The sequence below is a fragment of the Oncorhynchus mykiss genome, chromosome 7 (assembly GCF_057628025.1).
Source record: "Oncorhynchus mykiss isolate SJ-2025 chromosome 7, ASM5762802v1, whole genome shotgun sequence".
Lineage (NCBI taxonomy): Eukaryota > Metazoa > Chordata > Actinopteri > Salmoniformes > Salmonidae > Oncorhynchus > Oncorhynchus mykiss.
Window position 1 is genome coordinate 78,040,180 of NC_143028.1, and position 17,731 is coordinate 78,057,910.

The following is a 17,731-nucleotide window of genomic DNA, read 5'->3' on the forward strand; positions in this document are numbered from 1 at the left end:
TGTGTTCATACTGTTATATAGGCTGGACCAAGGCTGTGTTGATACTGTTATATAGGCTGGACCAAGGCTGTGTTGATACTGTTATATAGGCTGGACCAAGGCTGTGTTCATACTGTTATATAGGCTGGACCAAGGCTGTGTTCATACTGTTATATAGGCTGGACCAAGGCTGTGTTGATACTGCTATATAGGCTGGACCAAGGCTGTGTTGATACTGTTATATAGGCTGGACCAAGGCTGTGTTCATACTGTTATATAGGCTGGACCAAGGCTGTGTTGATACTGTTATATAGGCTGGACCAAGGCTGTGTTCATACTGCTATATAGGCTGGACCAAGGCCCTCTATATGATGATCATGTTGGGGTAACACTGTTGATAACCCTCTAGGATCTCTATATGGAGCGGAAACCTATACATAGGATGGCAGAAAGATTAGCCCTGATGAACAAAATGTAAATGAACAAACTTAACTGAAGCAGGAAGTCCTTTCAATCACGAGTCATAGACATGATGACCAATGCATTACAGTTCAGACCCACTAAATGCCCCTGCACAGGCCAATATAACTAACCGTTTCCAGCTCAGGTTCAGGCCTTTGGCTGACCCTGTACAGTGTACTACCCTACTTAACCAGGCCTTATATGGCTCAGGAAGTGTACCATAATGTAACCTTTATTTAACTAGGCAAGTCAGTTGAGAATTAAAATCTTATTTAAAATGACGGCCTACCGTGGGTTAAACTGCCTTGTTCAAGGGGCAGAACGACAGATTTTTTTTTTTACCTTGTCAGCTCAGGGATTTCATCCAGGAACCTTTCGGTTACTGGCCCAACGCTCTACCCACTAGGCTACCTGCCGTCCAAAGGGAATAAGGTTACCATTTCAGATGCAGCCGTTGAAACATTTTGAACGTTTTGGGGGAGGAGGGTGATCATCGATGCCTCTCTGACGACCTGACTGGGTCTTTTTTTGCCGATCTTAGATGACACGGTCTCAGGGGTGTCTCGGTGACGGGTCGGCTGATCAAGAGATGTGATGATGGACCGTTTACCCTCTGAATAGCCCTCCTCACTTCTCCGCGTGCTGAAAGGAACTCTTTATCTATCGGCCAGTCTACCGTAGAGGGAGAACCGTTCTGGTCTGCGTCCCAAATGTCTCACTATACAGTGCACTACTTCTAACCAGAGCCCTTACTTCCCTATCAGGCCCCTTGTCAAAAGTAGTGCACTATATCGGGAGAAGAGCGTGATTTGGGATGCGAATTCGAAGTCCCTGTTCCATCAGGCTGAATACTGGATGGACGTTCTGAATGAGGAGAAAGGGTTTGTACCTTCATGACCACCGTAGCCTGCTTGTCAATCAACAATGACAGGTGATCCAGGTCAGCCAGGGGATTCTGAATGTGGAATGCTGTATAGTTCCATCTTCGAGGCATAGAGTTTTCACTGCAGTTATCGTGTATTTTTCAGGTTGTTCTCTTTTAATAATAGCTATTATTATTCATTAGTAGAAGTTGTCACTTTCTACCTAAAAATTAATGTTTTGTTTTTTTTGCTGGTATTTTCTTGAGGTCTACACTGTTTTTGACCTGATGTGAAATGTTATATTTACAGTCCGTTGATTAGCTTAGAAACCGTGGCTGCATGCAGTAAACTGGTAAACAGTGCTGATGAAACAACATGGTAATCTAGTGTTGTTTAGAATGGAGTCCAGTTATGCTTAACCTGAATCACTTTCTCCTCTCCTCTGGGGAGTGATCAACCCCCTAGAGCATCTGTCCCTCTCTCTAACCTGTCTCCTTTCTCCTCTCCTCTGGGGAGTGATCAACCCCATAGAGTATCTGTCCCTCTCTAACCTCTCCTTTCTCCTCTCCTATTGTTCCCTCTATCTCCTCTCCACCTTTTTTCTCCTTTCCTTCCCCACCCCTCTCCGCCTCTCCATCCTTCTCCACCCCTCTCCCTTCCTCCCTCCCACCCTCCTCCCTTTTCCCACCCTCCCCTCTCCCTCCCTTTCTACCCCTCTCCCACCCCCCCTTTCCCTTCCTCTTTGTCAAATGTCTTCCCTGCTAGAGTTTCACCGGTCAACTGTAAGTGCTGTTATTGTGAAGTGGAAACGTCTAGGAGCAACAACGGCACAGCCTCGAAGTGGTAGACCACACAAGCTCACAGAACGGGACCGCCAAGTGCTGAAGCGTGTGAAAATCGTCCGTCCTCGGTTGCAACACTCACTTCTGAGTTCCAAACTGCCCCTGGAAGCAAAGTCAGCACCAGAACTGTTCATGAAATGGGTTTTCATGGCCGATCAGCTGCACACAAGCCTAAGATCATCATGCTCAATGCCAAGACTCTGGAACAGTGGAAACGTGTTCTCTTGAGTGATCAATCACGCTTCACCATCTGGCAGTCCGACGGACAAATCTGGGTTTGGTGGATGCCATGAGAGCGCCACCTGCCCCAATGCATAATGCCAACTGTACATTTTGGTGGAGGAGGAATAATGGTCTGGGGCTGTTTTTCATGGTTGGGACTAGGCCCCTTAGTTTCAGTGAAGGGAAATCTTAATGCTACAGCATACAGTGATATTCTAGGGTTCCAACTTTGTGGCAACAGTTTTGGGAAGGCCCTTTCCTGTTTCAACCTGACAATGCCCCCATGCACAAAGCGAGGTCCATACAGAAATGGTTTGTTGAAATCAGTGTGGAAGAACTTGACTGGCCTGCACAGAGCCCTGACCTCAACTCAACACATTTGGGATTAATTGGAATGCCGACTGTGACCCAGGCCTAATCGCCCAACATTAGTGCGAATCCAAATATCCATGATTTTGGAATGAGATTTTATACGAGCACGTGTCGACATACTCTTGGTCTTGTAATCAATTAACATAAATATGGGTTGTATTTACAATTGTGTTTGTCCTTCACTGGTTTCCCTTTTCTTGTGGCAACATGTCACAACTCTTGCTGCTGTGATTGCATGCTGCGTTATTTCGCCTAACAGCTATGGGAATTTATCAATGTTTGATTTGTTTTCAAATTCTCTGTGGGAAATATGTGTCTCTAATATGGTCATACATTTGGCAGGAGGTTAGGAAGTGCAGCTCAGTTTACACCTCATTTTATGGGCAGTGTGCACATAGCCTGTCTTCTCTTGAGAACCAGGTCTGTCTACGGCGGCCTCTCTCAATAGCAAGGCTGTGCTCACTGAGTCTGTACATAGTCAAAGCTTTCCTTAAGTTTGGGTCAGTCACAGTGATCAGGTATTCTGCCACTGTGTACTCTCTGTTTAGGGCCAAATAGCATTCTAGTTTGCTGTTTTTTTGTTAATTATTTTCAATGTGTCAAGTAATGATGTTTTTGTTTTCACATGATTTGGTTGGGTCTAATTGTGTTGCTGTCCTGGAGCTCTGTGGGGTGTGTTTGTGAACAGAGCCCCAGGACCAACTTGCTTAGGGGACTCTTCTCCAGGTCTCTCTCTCTCTCTCTCTCTCTTTCTCTTTCTCTTTCTCTCGAAATCAGTAACTGTTTTATATACAGATGTGGAGCTGCCGCCCCCCCCCCCCCCCCCCTTCACACACGCACACACCCTCTAGCTTTCTTTTACACACTCTCCTCCTCAGTGTAGCTCTTTCTCTCTGTCTCTCTTCTGCCCTGAAAAGACCTGTATGAATAACAACCGTGAGTTCAGCTTACCAGCCAGGCCCCAGACAATGGAGGATGAGTGCATTCATCTCAGCACTCCCAGGAAAGGCTCCAGTTCAGCTGAGCTAGTATTGTGGCCTGACCCCGTCTCACTAGTCAGTCGGAGGGAGGCAGGGGCCCGGGACTTGCTGCCTTTGGAGTGGCTGCTCCCTGCAGAGTGGATGATAGGGCTGTTCTGGCAGTTATGGTTTGGGGAATTCAAAGAGAGAAAGGGGGAGAGAGAGAGATGGTGAGGAAAAAGAGTGCTAGATAGATAGATAGATAGGGGAGAGCTTTATGGAGAGAGAGCGGGGGAGAGCGAGTCTGAGATGGGGGGAGAGAGAGAGACAGAGTTAAATTATTTTTTTGTGTCCTCCTCCCCTCTTCTCCTCTTTTTCTCCTCCCCTTCTCCCCTCTTCTCCCCTCTTCTCCTCCCCTTCTCCCCTCTTCTCCCCCTTCCTTGAGTTGAACGTTGTTTCTTTCCGTTTGAATGTTAATATGATTATGTTGTTATACACCTGTGAACTGACGATACAGAAGCACATCGTTGCCTGGAATGTTACTGACATTGAGATTTGTGTAGACTAAAGAGTTAACCTAACTTGAGAGAGAGAATTATGACGGTTTTAAGTTGATGATTGTAAATATTGAACAGTCTAGCAGTTTTAAGAATGCTGGTATTTAAAACCATGTCCTAGTGAATCCCTGTTTCTTCTCTTTCTACAGGTCTCAAAGGCTGACTTGACAATGGGATCTACAAACCACTGAAGTGGCTCTGACAAAAGAACAGGGGAAACAGGAGGAAAGTAGAGGAGAAAAACACTAAACAAAAGGAGAGGAGAGAGAGAGAGAGAGAGAGAGAGAGAGAGAGAGAGAGAGAGAGAGAGAGAGAGAGAGAGAGAGAGAGAGAGAGAGAGAGAGAGAGAGAGAGAGAGAGAGAGAGAGAGAGAGAGAGAGAGAGAGAGAGAGAGAGAGAGAGAGAGAGAGAGAGAGAGAGAGAGAGAGAGAGAGAGAGAGAGAGAGAGAGCCCTTATTGAACAGAAAAGCGGAGGTTGGCTCGGGGAGGATCAGCTTTGTCCATCGGTGTGGGGTTGGGGGTGCATGCTTGTCCTCTCCAGTGGGCTTCCTCCTTTGTGAGAGAGAGAGAGAGAGTTAACAAAAGACAAAGAATGTGCAATAAACAGAGAGGAGAATGTCGACCGGCGGAGGAGGCTGGAGCGGGGATGCCTGGTCTGGGGAGGAGAACCAGTGTGGTACTACTACTGGCTCTCCTGGTAGCCATGGTCCAGGGACAGGTGGAGGTAATGGGGGACATGCTGCAGGATGGACCCGGGAAGCTGGAGGCCTCCATGCACTCCTCCATACTGTCAGACTTCCAGGAGGTGGAGGCCTTGGAGCCGGTGGCGGCTACAGTCTATCAGGCTGAAGTAGGAGCAGCAGGGGGGGAGTCAGGAATCCCCGACTCGTCTGCTGTGGTGGGCCGGGTGTTTCAGATGAAGGTCCCGTTGAAGACGGACCACACCAGCAACACTAAGGTGTGTGTGTGTGTGTGTGTGTGTGTGTGTGGTGGGGGAGGGGCCTGTTCAATTCTAAAATGTAATTCTATGGCATTTTTACCCATTTTAAACACGTGTGAAACATTCCTGTAGTAAGGACACAGCTTGAAGGCCCTAACAAGGTAACTATTTATCTGTCCATGTCTTTCCACGAGGGCCACAGACACTGGTCCCAGGGTGGCCACCCCACAGAAACTGGTCCAAACCGGTCGGGGGTTGATTGGTGAAACATGCCAACTGTTTGAAAGGCATGAACCCAGCACTTATTCCAGCATTGTGTTGCCTAGTCCCATGATGGCTATCTGAGTCTCCCAGGCTGTGGGTGTAGTCCTATGTCCACAGGATCCTTTCTGCCCTGTCAAACGCATGTTAAAGGCCCTAGTACCAAACACCAAACCCTGAGCCCTTTGTGCATATGGGAAAATCCACCCTGACAGCCGGGCTAAAAGAATGCTAACACCAAGCACTTTTAGAAGAGAAGAGACACACACAGGGCGGGGTACAGCCGTTCATTTCCTCCACAATATTTACTCTAGAAAGTGATTCTTTCTCACTTCAAGCAGATGTCAGATCTAGGTTATGGTTGGTCTAATGGTAGTCTAATGCTGTAGAGGAAAAGCCAACGTCAAGCAGATGTCAGATCTAGGTTGTGGGTGGTCTAATGGAAGTCTAATTATTTTTAGGGTGTCAAATCACAGATCCATGATAGAGTGTGTGTGTGTACACATTCTTGCTTGCGTGCGTGTGATAAACACAAGTACTTGATTTAAACATGTCATATCTACACTGAATATACAAAACATTAAGAACACCTGCTCTTTCCATGACTGACCAGGTGAAAGCTATGATCCCTCAGTGTAGATGAAGGGGAGGAGACAGGTTAAAGAAGGATTTTTATTCCATGAGACAGTTCAGATATGGATTCTGTATGTGTGCCATTCATATGGTGAATCGGCAAGACAAAATATTGAAGTGCCTTTGGACGAGTATGGTAGTACAGTGGCAAGAAAAAGTAGGTGAATCCTTTGGAATTACCTGGATTTCTACATAAATTAGTCATACAATTTGATCTGATTCTAGAACATTTAGGCTCTATAGAAGTCTAGATTATTCTAGAACATGTAGGCTCTATAGAAGTCTAGATTATTCTAGAACATGTAGGCTCTATAGAATTCTAGATGCTTCTAAGAACATGTAGGCTCTAGAATTCTAGATGATTCTAATAACATGTAGGCTCTATAGAAGTCTAGATGATTCTAATAACATGTAGGCTCTATAGAAGTCTAGATGATTCTAATAACATGTAGGCTATATAGAAGTCTAGATGATTCTAGAACATGTAGGCTCTATAGAAGTCTCGATCCCTCTAAGAAATGTAGGCTCTATAGAAGTCTAGATGATTCTAAGGACATGTCGACTCTATAGAAGTCTAGATGATTCTAGAACATGTAGGCTCTATAGAAGTCTAGATGATTCTAGAACATGTAGGCTCTATAGAAGTCTAGATGATTCTAGAACATGTAGGCTCTATAGAAGTCTAGATGATTCTAGAACATGTAGGCTCTATAGAAGTCTAGATGATTCTAAGAACATGTAGGCTCTATAGAAGTCTAGATGATTCTAGAACATGTAGGCTCTATAGAAGTCTAGATGATTCTAAGAACATGTAGGCTCTATAGAAGTCTAGATGATTCTAAGAACATGTAGGCTCTATAGAAGTCTAGATGATTCTAGAACATGTAGGCTCTATAGAAGTCTAAATGATTCTAAGAACATGTAGACTCTATAAAAGTCTAGATGATTCTAAGGACATGTAGGATCTATAGAAGTCTCTAGATCACTCTAAGAACATGTAGGCTCTATAGAAGTCTAAATGATTCTAGAACATGTAGGCTCTATAGAAGTCTAGATGATTCTAAGAACATGTAGGCTCTATAGAAGTCTGGATTATTCTAGAGCAAGTAGGCTCTATAGACGTCTAGATGATTCTAAGAACATGTAGGCTCTATAGAAGTCTCTAGGAACATCACCTCCACTCTGCTGATCCTCAACACTAGGGACCCACAAGGGTGTGTGCTCAGCCCCCTCCTGTACTCCATGTTCACCCATGACTGCGTAGCCAAACATGCCTGCAACTCAGTCATCAAGTTTGCAGGCGACACAACAGTAGTAGGCTTGATTACCAACGATGACGAGACAGCCTACAGGGAGGAGGTGAGGGCTCTGGTAGTGTGGTGCCTGGAAAACAACTTCTCACTCAACGTCAACAAAAAAAAAAGAGATGATCGTGGACAGAAAACATCAGATGGAGCACCCACCTATCTACATCGACGGGACCACAGTGGAAAAGGTGGAAAGATTCAAGTTCCTTGGCGTACACATCATTGACAAACTGAAATGGACCACCCACACAGACAGTGTGGTGAAGAAGACGCAACAGAGCCTCTTCAACCTCAGGAGGCTAAAGAAATTTGGCTTGTAGGCTTAGACTAGAAATCACTGGCCACTTTAAGGAATGGAACACTAGTCACTTTAATAATGTTTACATATCCTGCATGACTCATCTGATATGTATATACTGTTTTCTATGCTTTTCTACTGTATCTTAGACCTTTCCGCTCTGACATCGTTCGTCCAGATGTATATAGTCTTAATTCATTCCTACATAGATGTGTGTGTACTGGGTATATGTTGTGTAATTTGTTAGATATAACTTGTTGGATATCACTTCACTGTTGGAGCTGGAAGCACAAGCATTTCGCTACACCTGCAATAACATCTGTTAATCATGTGTATCATGTGTACAATAAAATTTGATTTGATTTCGATGATTCTGAGGAACATGTACAGTTTAAGTCGGAAGTTTACATACACTTAAGTTGGAGTCATTAAAACTTATTTTTCAACTACTCCACACATTTCTTGTTAATAACAAACTATAGTTTTGGCAAGTCGGTTAGGACATCTACTTTGTCCATGACACAAGTAATTTTTCCAACAATTGTTTACAGACAGATTAGTTCACTTATAATTCACTGTATCACAATTCCAGTGGGTCAGAAGTTTACATACACTAAACAGCTTGGAGAATTCCAGAAAATTATGTCATGGCTTTAGAAGCTTCTGAAAGGCTAATTGCCATCATTTGAGTCACTTGGAAGTGTACCTGTGGATGTATTTCAAGGCCTACCTTCAGACTCACTGCCTCTTTGCTTGACATCATGGGAAAATCTAAATAAATCAGCTAAGGCCTCAGAAAAAAAATTGTAGACCACAAATCTGGCTCATCATTGGGAGCAATTTCCAAATGCCTGAAGGTACCACGTTCATCTGTACAAACAATAGTATGAAAGTATAAACATCATGGGACCACGCAGCCGTCATACCGCTCAGGAAGGAGAAGCGATCCTTCTCAAATCAATCCCAGAACAACAGCAAAGGACCTTGTGCAGATGCTGGAGGAAACAGGTAAAACGAGTCCTATATCGACAAAGACCGCTCAGCAAGGAAGAAGCCACTGCTCCAAAACCACCATAAAAAGGCCAGACTACGGTTTGCAACTGCACATGGGGACAAAGATCATACGTTTTGGAGAAATGTCCTCTGGTCTGATGAAACAAAAATATAACTGTTTGGCCATAATGACCATCGTTATGTTTGGAAGAAAAAGGGGGAGGATTGCAAGCCGAAGAACCCCGTCGCAACCGTGAAGCACGGGGGTGGCAGCATCATCTTGTGGGGGTGCTTTTCTGCAGGAGGGACTGGTGGCATCATGATGGAAAATTGTGGATATATTGAAGCAACATCTCAAGACATCTGTCAGGAAGTTAAAGCTTGGTCACAAATGGGTCTTCCAAATGGACAATGACCCCAAGCATACTTCCAAAGTTGGGGCAAAATGTCTTAAGGACAACAAGTCAAAGTATTGGAGTGGCCATCACAAAGCCCTGATCTCAGTCCTATAGATTTTTTGGGGGGCAGAACTGAAAAAGCATGTGCGAGCAAGGAGACCTACAAACCTGACTCAGTTACACCAGCTCTGTCAGGAGGAATGGGACAAAATTCACCCAACTTATTGTGGGAAGCTTGTGGAAGGCTTCACGAAACATTTCACCCAAGTTAAACAATTTAAAGCCAATGCAACCAAATACGAATTGAGTGTAAACATCTGTAAACTTCTGACCCACTGGGAATGTGATGAAATAAATAAAAGCTGAAATAAAATCCTTCTCTCTACTATTATTATGACATTTCACATTCTTAAAATAAAGTGGTGATCCTAACTGACCTAATACAGGGAATTTTTACTGGGATTAAATGTCAGGAATTGTGAAAAACTGAGTTTAAATGTATTTGGCTAAGGTGTATGTAAACTCCTGACTTCAACTGTATGCTCTATAGAAATCTCTATAGAGCATACAGGTAGCCTAGTGGTTAAAGCATTGGGCCAACCGAAAGGTTGCTGGATCGTGTCCCCTAGCTGTCAAGGTAAAAATCTGGCGTTCTGCTCCTGAACAAGGCAGTTAACCCATTGTTTCTGAATCTCCTTTTCAACTACTCGGAAAGATGGAGAGAAAGAAACATGTTCAGTTTGCTTGAATGTCCTGGCAAGTGGATCTGTTACAGTGAAATCAGCCTGTCTCTGATAAATGGAGAAAGATATCCCTGTTGTCTATACTTCCCCGGTGGTGCTCTACTCCCCTCCTCTCCAACGATGGCAACCAGGCAGCAGGACTCTATTTTTCTCTTTTCCTCTCTGTTTCCCTGAAACCCCTCTATTCGGACACACAAAGACTCACATTGAAACCTAATTAGGCTTGGCAGTGTGGCAGCAGAAATCTTCTATTAGTAGGATGGATGAAGGACCCAAGATAAAAATGGAAAATTTGAGTCTCTCAGTTCTCTGGTCAGATGTAGCCAAATCATTCCATCCAGAGTGGCTTGTACCAGTCAGAGTCCCTCCCTCCCTCCGTCCGTCCTTCCATCCATTCTCATTTGTTAGGTTTTGATTCCCCTTTGCATAGAAACTAAGCAGGGTACCTACCACTGGTGTCATGAAGTTCAAGCCAGTCTTGGTGAGACTCTTTAGGGTGCAGTCTCAAGCTACTAATTTCTTTCCAGCTTTCAAATCGGAACATTCTTATCTTCTCCTCTACCCTGCTACTCTTACACTGGTCCTTAGTGCCCTACTTTCTATTCTATTAGTGTTCAAAGAAGGTAGTGCACTATGTTTCCTGTCAATATACCTGGTAAAATAATGGTTAATAAACAACTCTAAGTGGGGAGGGGCGTATAAAATCTCAGATTTTTCCCCAAATTCTGTTTTATATTTTCCCAAATAGTTTTCTCAGTTTTATTTTTTACCATGTTTTAGATGTGGTTTTATTTGTCATTCTCAAAATTACAATTGTTCATAGACAAATAATAGGATGTTCTGAGTCCATGTAAAAAAAAAATCACATTTGAATAACTTTTTTTTAGGTCTGGAAGAAAACAAACAAATTGGGTCATCTGGCCCTTTAATTGGGCATCTGGCCCTTTAATTGGGCATCTGGCCCTTTTAATTTGGCGTCTGGCCCTTTTAATTGGGCATCTGGCCCTTTTAATTGGGCATCTGGCCCTTTTTAGTTGGGCATCTGGCCCTTTTAATTGGGCATCTGGCCCTTTTAATTTGGCGTCTGGCCCTTTTAATTGGGCGTCTGGCCCTTTTAATTGGGCATCTGGCCCTTTTTAGTTGGGCATCTGGCCCTTTTTAATTGGGCAACTGGCCGTTTTTAATTGGGCATCTGGCCCTTTTAATTGTGCATCTGGCCCTTTTAATTGGGCATCTGGCCCTTTAATTGGGTGTCTAGTGAGTGAGGAATGTATCGTCTAATGTGCCTGTCTTGTGATGGTGCCGTACTGCTGCTGCTCATTTCATGGCAAAGTTACAATTGATATGTAGCAGATACAATTGATATGGTGTGGTAGGGTAGCCTAGTGGTTAGAGTGTTGGACTCATAACCTAAAAGGTTGCAAGTTCATATCCCAGAGTAGACAAAGTACAAATCTGTTGTTCTGCCCCTGAACAGGCAGTTAACCCACTGTTCCTAGTCTGTCGTTGTAAATAAGAATTTGTTCTTAACTGACTTGCCTAGTAAAATAAAAATGTATACTTCTGTCTGGAAAGTCAACTTTGCAGTTAACATTTAATTAATCATGTGAGGAAACCCACACTACGATTATCATGTCAACTGTCTACACTCAAATGTTGTGCACAAATTTGTTTACATCCTTGTTAGTGAGCATTTTATCCTTTGCCAAGATAATCCATCCACCTGACAGGTGTGGCATATCAAGAAGCTGATTAAAACAGCATGATCATTACACAGGTGCACCTTGTACTGGGGACAATAAAAGGTCACTCTAAAATGTGCAGTTGTGTCACACAACACAATGCCATAGATGTTTCAAGTTTTGAGGGAGCTATTGGCATGCTGCCTGCAGTAATGTCCTCCAGAAATGTTGCCAGATAATTTAATGTTCATTTCTCGACCATAAGCCTCCTCCAACATCGTTTTTAGAGAATTTGACAGTACATCCAACCGGCCTCAGAACCGCAGACCACCTGTAACCACGCCAGCCCAGGACCTCCACATCCAACTTTTTCACCTGCGGGATCGTCTGAGGGGGGGGGGGGGGGTGGGGTTAATGGGGATGACCTGCTTCCAAGTGGGTGGGCCTGGCTCCCAAGTGGGTGGACCTGGCTCCCAAGTGGGTGGACCTGGCTCCCAAGTGGGGTGGGCCTATGCCCACCCATGGCTGCACCCCTGCCCAGTCATCTGAAATCCATAAATTAGGGCCTAATTTATTTATTTCAATTGATTGATTTCCTGATATGAACTGTAACAGCAAAATATTAGAAATTGTTGTATGTTGCGTTTTACATTTTTGTTCAGTGTACTTTCACTGTGTGTGTCCGTGTGTGTGCGTGCCTGTGCGTGCCTATGTGTGTGTGTGCGTGCCTGTGTGTGTGTGTGTGTGTGTATCCTTGAATGTTGTTGTGGTACACCTCCTTCCACTTACATCACAAAGGTAAGTACATCTGGTTCAATTCTTTATTTATTTGTTGTTTATCTGCTCCATAGAGAAGTATTTTATTTACACACACACACACACACACACACACACACACACACACACACACACACACACACACACACACACGCTCTGTCTCTGTCTTTCTCTTAGAAGTCTCTTATTTACTGTACAGAACACAACAGACCAGAACAGAAAGAGTTTCACTGACAGTGAGTCATTCCTGAGGCGAAGCAGCATTAGTCTGTGGGTCTGACAGGATGGGTACACTGAAGGGGAGTTTAGTTTACTCCAGTCATCTTAGTTCACTCTGTGTTGTATGTCCCAAATGGCACCCTATTCCCTATATAGTGCACTACTTTGACCAAGAGCATGTGAGCCCTGGTCAAAACTAGTGTAACAAATAGGGAATAGGGTGCCATTTGGGATAATCTCAGTGACAGGGCCAGCTAGCAGAGAACAGGACACAGACCACTTATAACCCACTATTATTCTGTGTGTGCTATTCTGCAGACTTCAAGCTCCAACGTCTTCAATGTACTCAGTAGCTTTTCCTTCTCCTTCCCCATTATTCTTTCTCTCCCTTCTCCTTCCACATTGTCTTTCTCTCCCTTCTCCTTCCCCATTATTCTTTCTCTCCCTTCTCCTTCCCCATTATTCTTTCTCTCCCTTCTCCTTCTCCATTATTCTTTCTCTCCCTTCTCCTTCCCCATTATTCTTTCTCTCCCTTCTCCTTCCACATTGTCTTCCTCTCCCTTCTCCTTCCACATTATTCTTTCTCTCCCTTCTCCTTCCCCATTATTCTTTCTCTCCCTTCTCCTTCCACATTGTCTTTCTCTCCCTTCTCCTTCCCCATTATTCTTCCTCTCCCTTCTCCTTCCCCATTATTCTTTCTCTCCCTTCTCCTTCCACATTGTCTTTCTCTCCCTTCTCCTTCCACATTGTCTTTCTCTCCCTTCTCCTTCCACATTGTCTTTCTCTCCCTTCTCCTTCCACATTGTCTTTCTCTCCCTTCTCCTTCCACATTGTCTTCCTCTCCCTTCTCCTTCCACATTGTCTTCCTCTCCCTTCTCCTTCCACATTGTCTTTCTCTCCCTTCTCCTTCCACATTGTCTTCCTCTCCCTTCTCCTTCCACATTATTCTTCCTCTCCCTTCTCCTCCCACATTATTTTTCTCCCTTCTCCTTCCACATTGTCTTTCTCTCCCTTCTCCTTCCACATTGTCTTCCTCTCCCTTCTCCTTCCACATTGTCTTCCTCTCCCTTCTCCTCCCACATTGTCTTCCTCTCCCTTCTCCTTCCACATTGTCTTCCTCTCCCTTCTCCTTCCACATTGTCTTTCTCTCCCTTCTCCTTCCACATTGTCTTTCTCTCCCTTCTCCTTCCACATTGTCTTCCTCTCCCTTCTCCTTCCACATTGTCTTCCTCTCCCTTCTCCTTCCACATTGTCTTTCTCTTCGTCACTACAGGAGTTGAACTAATGCCAGCTTCTCCTCGTTCTCCTTCTGAATAACTATTTATTAGTGTGTCTGCAAGCAAATGTTGTTGATTTACCCGAGGGGGAGAGAAACTAGAGTGAACTGGGGGCTTGTCTCTCTTTCTCATTCTGTCTCTCCCTCTCTATCTCTCTCAATTCAATTCAAGGAGCTTTATTGGCATGGGAAACATGTTTACATTGCCAAAGCAAGTTACACTTCTCTCGTCTCTGTCTCTCTCTCTCTCTGTCTTTCTCTCTCGTCTCTCTTTCGTTCTCTCTCTTTCGTTCTCTCTGGCTCCTCAGTAGTTTAGATGTGTTTGTGTGTGTGTGTGTGTGTGTGTGTGTGTGTGTGTGTGTGTGTGTGTGAGAAGAGATCACTACATTTTAATGACAAACCTTTTTTTTTTCTGAAATTGCCCTCAATTACCGTCACAGGGTGTTTTTATCATTCTGTGATTATTCAGTATTGACATCATCAGAATATTTCCAGACACAGCCTAGATATCATTTTCCATGATCCACAGTTTCCCACAGTGGAAAGTAAAACAAGAAAAGGCTGTATTCCAGGACAGAATACTATCACTCTACTACTGAACAGCACTAGAATAGAGTGATATAAATGTTTAAAAGTTTCAAATGGGCTCGATTGGAGAGTGACTAGTCTCTCATAAACATCCGACTGTCTGCCTGCCTAGCTACCACTCTAACGGAGTCCCTCTCTTCCTCTCCTTCACTCACATTTTCCAGTGGAAAGAGTCAGCTGTGCCAATAACTCGCCACCCTCCCTATGTTTCAGCCTCTCTGTCCCTCCCTACCTCCCTCCCTCCCTCCCTGTTTCAGCCTCTCCCTCCCTCCCTCCCTGTTTCAGCCTCTCTGTCCCACCCTCCCTCCCTCCCTGTTTCAGCCTCTCTGTCCAACCCTCCCTCCCTCCCTCCCTGTTTCAGCCTCTCCCTCCCTCCCTCCCTCCCTGTTTCAGCCTCTCTGTCCCACCCTCCCTCCCTCCCTGTTTCAGCCTCTCTGTCCAACCCTCCCTCCCTCCCTCCCTGTTTCAGCCTCTGTCCCTCCCTCCCTCCCCCCTGTTTCAGCCTCTCTGTCCCTCCCTACCTCCCTCCCTCCCTGTTTCAGCCTCTCTGTCCCTCCCTACCTCCCTCCCTCCCTCCCTGTTTCAGCCTCTCTGTCTGTCTGTCCCTCCCTCCCCCCCTGTTTCAGCCTCTGTCCCTCCCTCCCTGTTTCAGCCTCTCTGTCCCTCCCTCCCTCCCTGTGTCTGCCTCTTTGTCCCTCCCTCCCTACCTCCCTCCCTCCCTGTTTCAGCCTCTCTGTCCCTCCCTACCTCCCTCCCTCCCTCCCTGTTTCAGCCTCTCTGTCTGTCTCTCTGTCCCTCCCTCCCTGTTTCAGCCTCTGTTCCTCCCTCCCTGTTTCAGCCTCTCTGTCCCTCCCTCCCTCCCTGTGTCAGCCTCTTTGTCCCTCCCTCCCTACCTCCCTCCCTCCCTGTTTCAGCCTCCCTCCCTCCCTCCCTCTCTACATTTCAGTCCTTCATCAAATCATATCACAAAGACATGCCCAGTCAGTCAGTCCTTCTCTCTTTCATATGAATGTTATCTGTTTGGCTGTCGACACGGCTGTGACAATGGGTGCCTTTTCCCTCCCTGGTGGCTACTGAATATCAAATCTGTTATACCTAAATGATGGTGGTGTGGATTGAGTGCTGAGTGTATCATTAATGAAAACAGTTAAAGGATGTCTTAGATACTTAGATGTTGATTAGGCCCGATGCCTTGGGTGATAGGACCCCCCCCCCCCCTCACTCATCTAGTTCTCGTCCCTCCGTTTCCTCCATCACGTCGTAGATTCCTCTTCTCCCCATGCGGTGTTAGATATCAGAGAAGCTGACAGTCAGAGAAGCTAACAGTCAGAGAAGCTGATAGTCACAGTGGGTTTCGACGGTGGGTTTTGGGGCTATGAGCAGAAATCAGTACACTATTCATCAAACAGTTAGCGGAGGAGTCCCCAAATGGCGCCCTATTCCCTATAGTGGGTGGCTATGGGCCCTGGTCAGAGGTAGTGCACTATTATAGGGAATAGGGTGCCACCAGGGACACTATAGTTAGTGTCTTTGATGAGATTAACAACCCCCTGGTTTAATTAACTTCACTATTAAAGTGGGGAGAAAGGGGGGCAGAGCAGCTACCTCCTGCTGTGTATTCATCATCGCACACACACACACACACACACACACTTCACAGACATCATCTCATCATCTCCTGGTGATATCAGCCAAAGGCTTTTGGATACATCACCTCTTTACCCATCACCATAGTTGTCAAATGCAACGGTAGGAGGTGGAGGAGTGTTAATGGGGGAAGTGTGTGTGTGTGTGTGTGTGTGTGTGTGTGTGTGTGTGTGTGTGTGTGTGTGTGTGTGTGTGTGTGTGTGTGTGTGTGTGTGTGTATTCGCCTGTCCATTTGTGTGTCTAAAAGCAGGAGGCTGAGGGACTGAACGCTGTAAAAAGCCCAGCTGCTGTTTCCTGTCCCTGGTGATGGCTGTGTATTGGTTAGACCATTAATGATCCATCTTGGGAACGCTGGGCTCTACATAATTTATCAACTATACGATTTTTCATCCGCAAAATTAACTTGTTGTTTGGAGCTAGGAGGGAATCAGAGGAAGCATTAGTTATTTTTTTTATTTTTATTTATTTGAATGCTTTGTCATTCCCCTGTGATATATTTCCCTGTCAGATTCCTGGAATGAATATAATATCTCTAAATGCCTAATTGGTTATGCTAAGTTCTTGTGTTGGCTGTATTAGACAATGTGCATCCCAAGTCTTATTTGTGAGGTTATACTGTAGCTCGGGTACCATCTAAATAACATGCCTAGATGCACAAATGGCTAAATTCAATATAGTCTTATTTGAATTGATCGTGTCTAAAACAGGCTGTGTCTTGTATATTTTATAGACGATGGTCCGTCCCCTGAGTTTGATGCCTCTGAAACATACTTCTAGAAAGTATTCCGTCCCCTGAGTTTGATGCCTCTGAAACATGCTTGTAGAAAATAGTCAGTCCCCTGAGTTTGATGCCTCTGAAACATGCTTGTAGAAAATAGTCAGTCCCCTGAGTTTGATGCCTCTGAAACATACTTCTAGAAAGTAGTCAGTCCCCTGAGTTTGATGCCTCTGAAACATGCTTCTAGAAAATAGTCAGTCCCCTGAGTTTGATGCCTCTGAAACATGCTTGTAGAAAATAGTCAGTCCCCTGAGTTTGATGCCTCTGAAACATGCTTGTAGAAAATAGTCAGTCCCCTGAGTTTGATGCCTCTGAAACATGCTTGTAGAAAATAGTCAGTCCCCTGAGTTTGATGCCTCTGAAACATGCTTATAGAAAATAGTCAGTCCCCTGAGTTTGATGCCTCTGAAACATACTTCTAGAAAGTAGTCCGTCCCCTGAGTTTGATGCCTCTGAAACATACTTCTAGAAAGTAGTCCGTCCCCTGAGTTTGATGCCTCTGAAACATACTTCTAGAAAATAGTCAGTCCCCTGAGTTTGATGCCTCTGAAACATACTTCTAGAAAATAGTCAGTCCCTGAGTTTGATGCCTCTGAAACATGCTTGTAGAAAATAGTCAGTCCCCTGAGTTTGATGCCTCTGAAACATACTTCTAGAAAGTAGTCCGTCCCCTGAGTTTGATGCCTCTGAAACATACTTCTAGAAAATAGTCAGTCCCCTGAGTTTGATGCCTATGAAACATACTCCTAGAAGAGAGTCCGTCCCCTGAGTTTGATGCCTATGAAACATGCTTCTAGAAAAGAGTCCGTACCCTGAGTTTGATGCCTCTGAAACATGCTTCTAGAAAATAGTCAGTCCCCTGAGTTTGATGCCTCTGAAACATACTTCTAGAAAATAGTTGTAGAAAGTTGAAGTTGTGTTAATTAACAGCGTTG

The 17,731-nt window shown here is 44.8% G+C and overlaps 1 protein-coding gene across 2 annotated transcripts in view; it reads left to right on the top strand.

The window, feature by feature from the left end:
• The window catches only part of dag1 (dystroglycan 1), a 62,732-nt gene that overhangs the window by 39,206 nt on the left and 5,795 nt on the right, over positions 1-17,731 (top strand). For both annotated transcript variants that reach the window (XR_016497455.1, XM_021610760.3), the window contains exon 2: positions 4,406-5,214. Coding sequence is in view for 1 of the 2 variants with exons in the window: in XM_021610760.3 (XP_021466435.3) it covers positions 4,849-5,214 (366 nt within the window). In the remaining variant the exon portion in view is untranslated. The remainder of the gene's footprint in view (positions 1-4,405; positions 5,215-17,731) is intronic.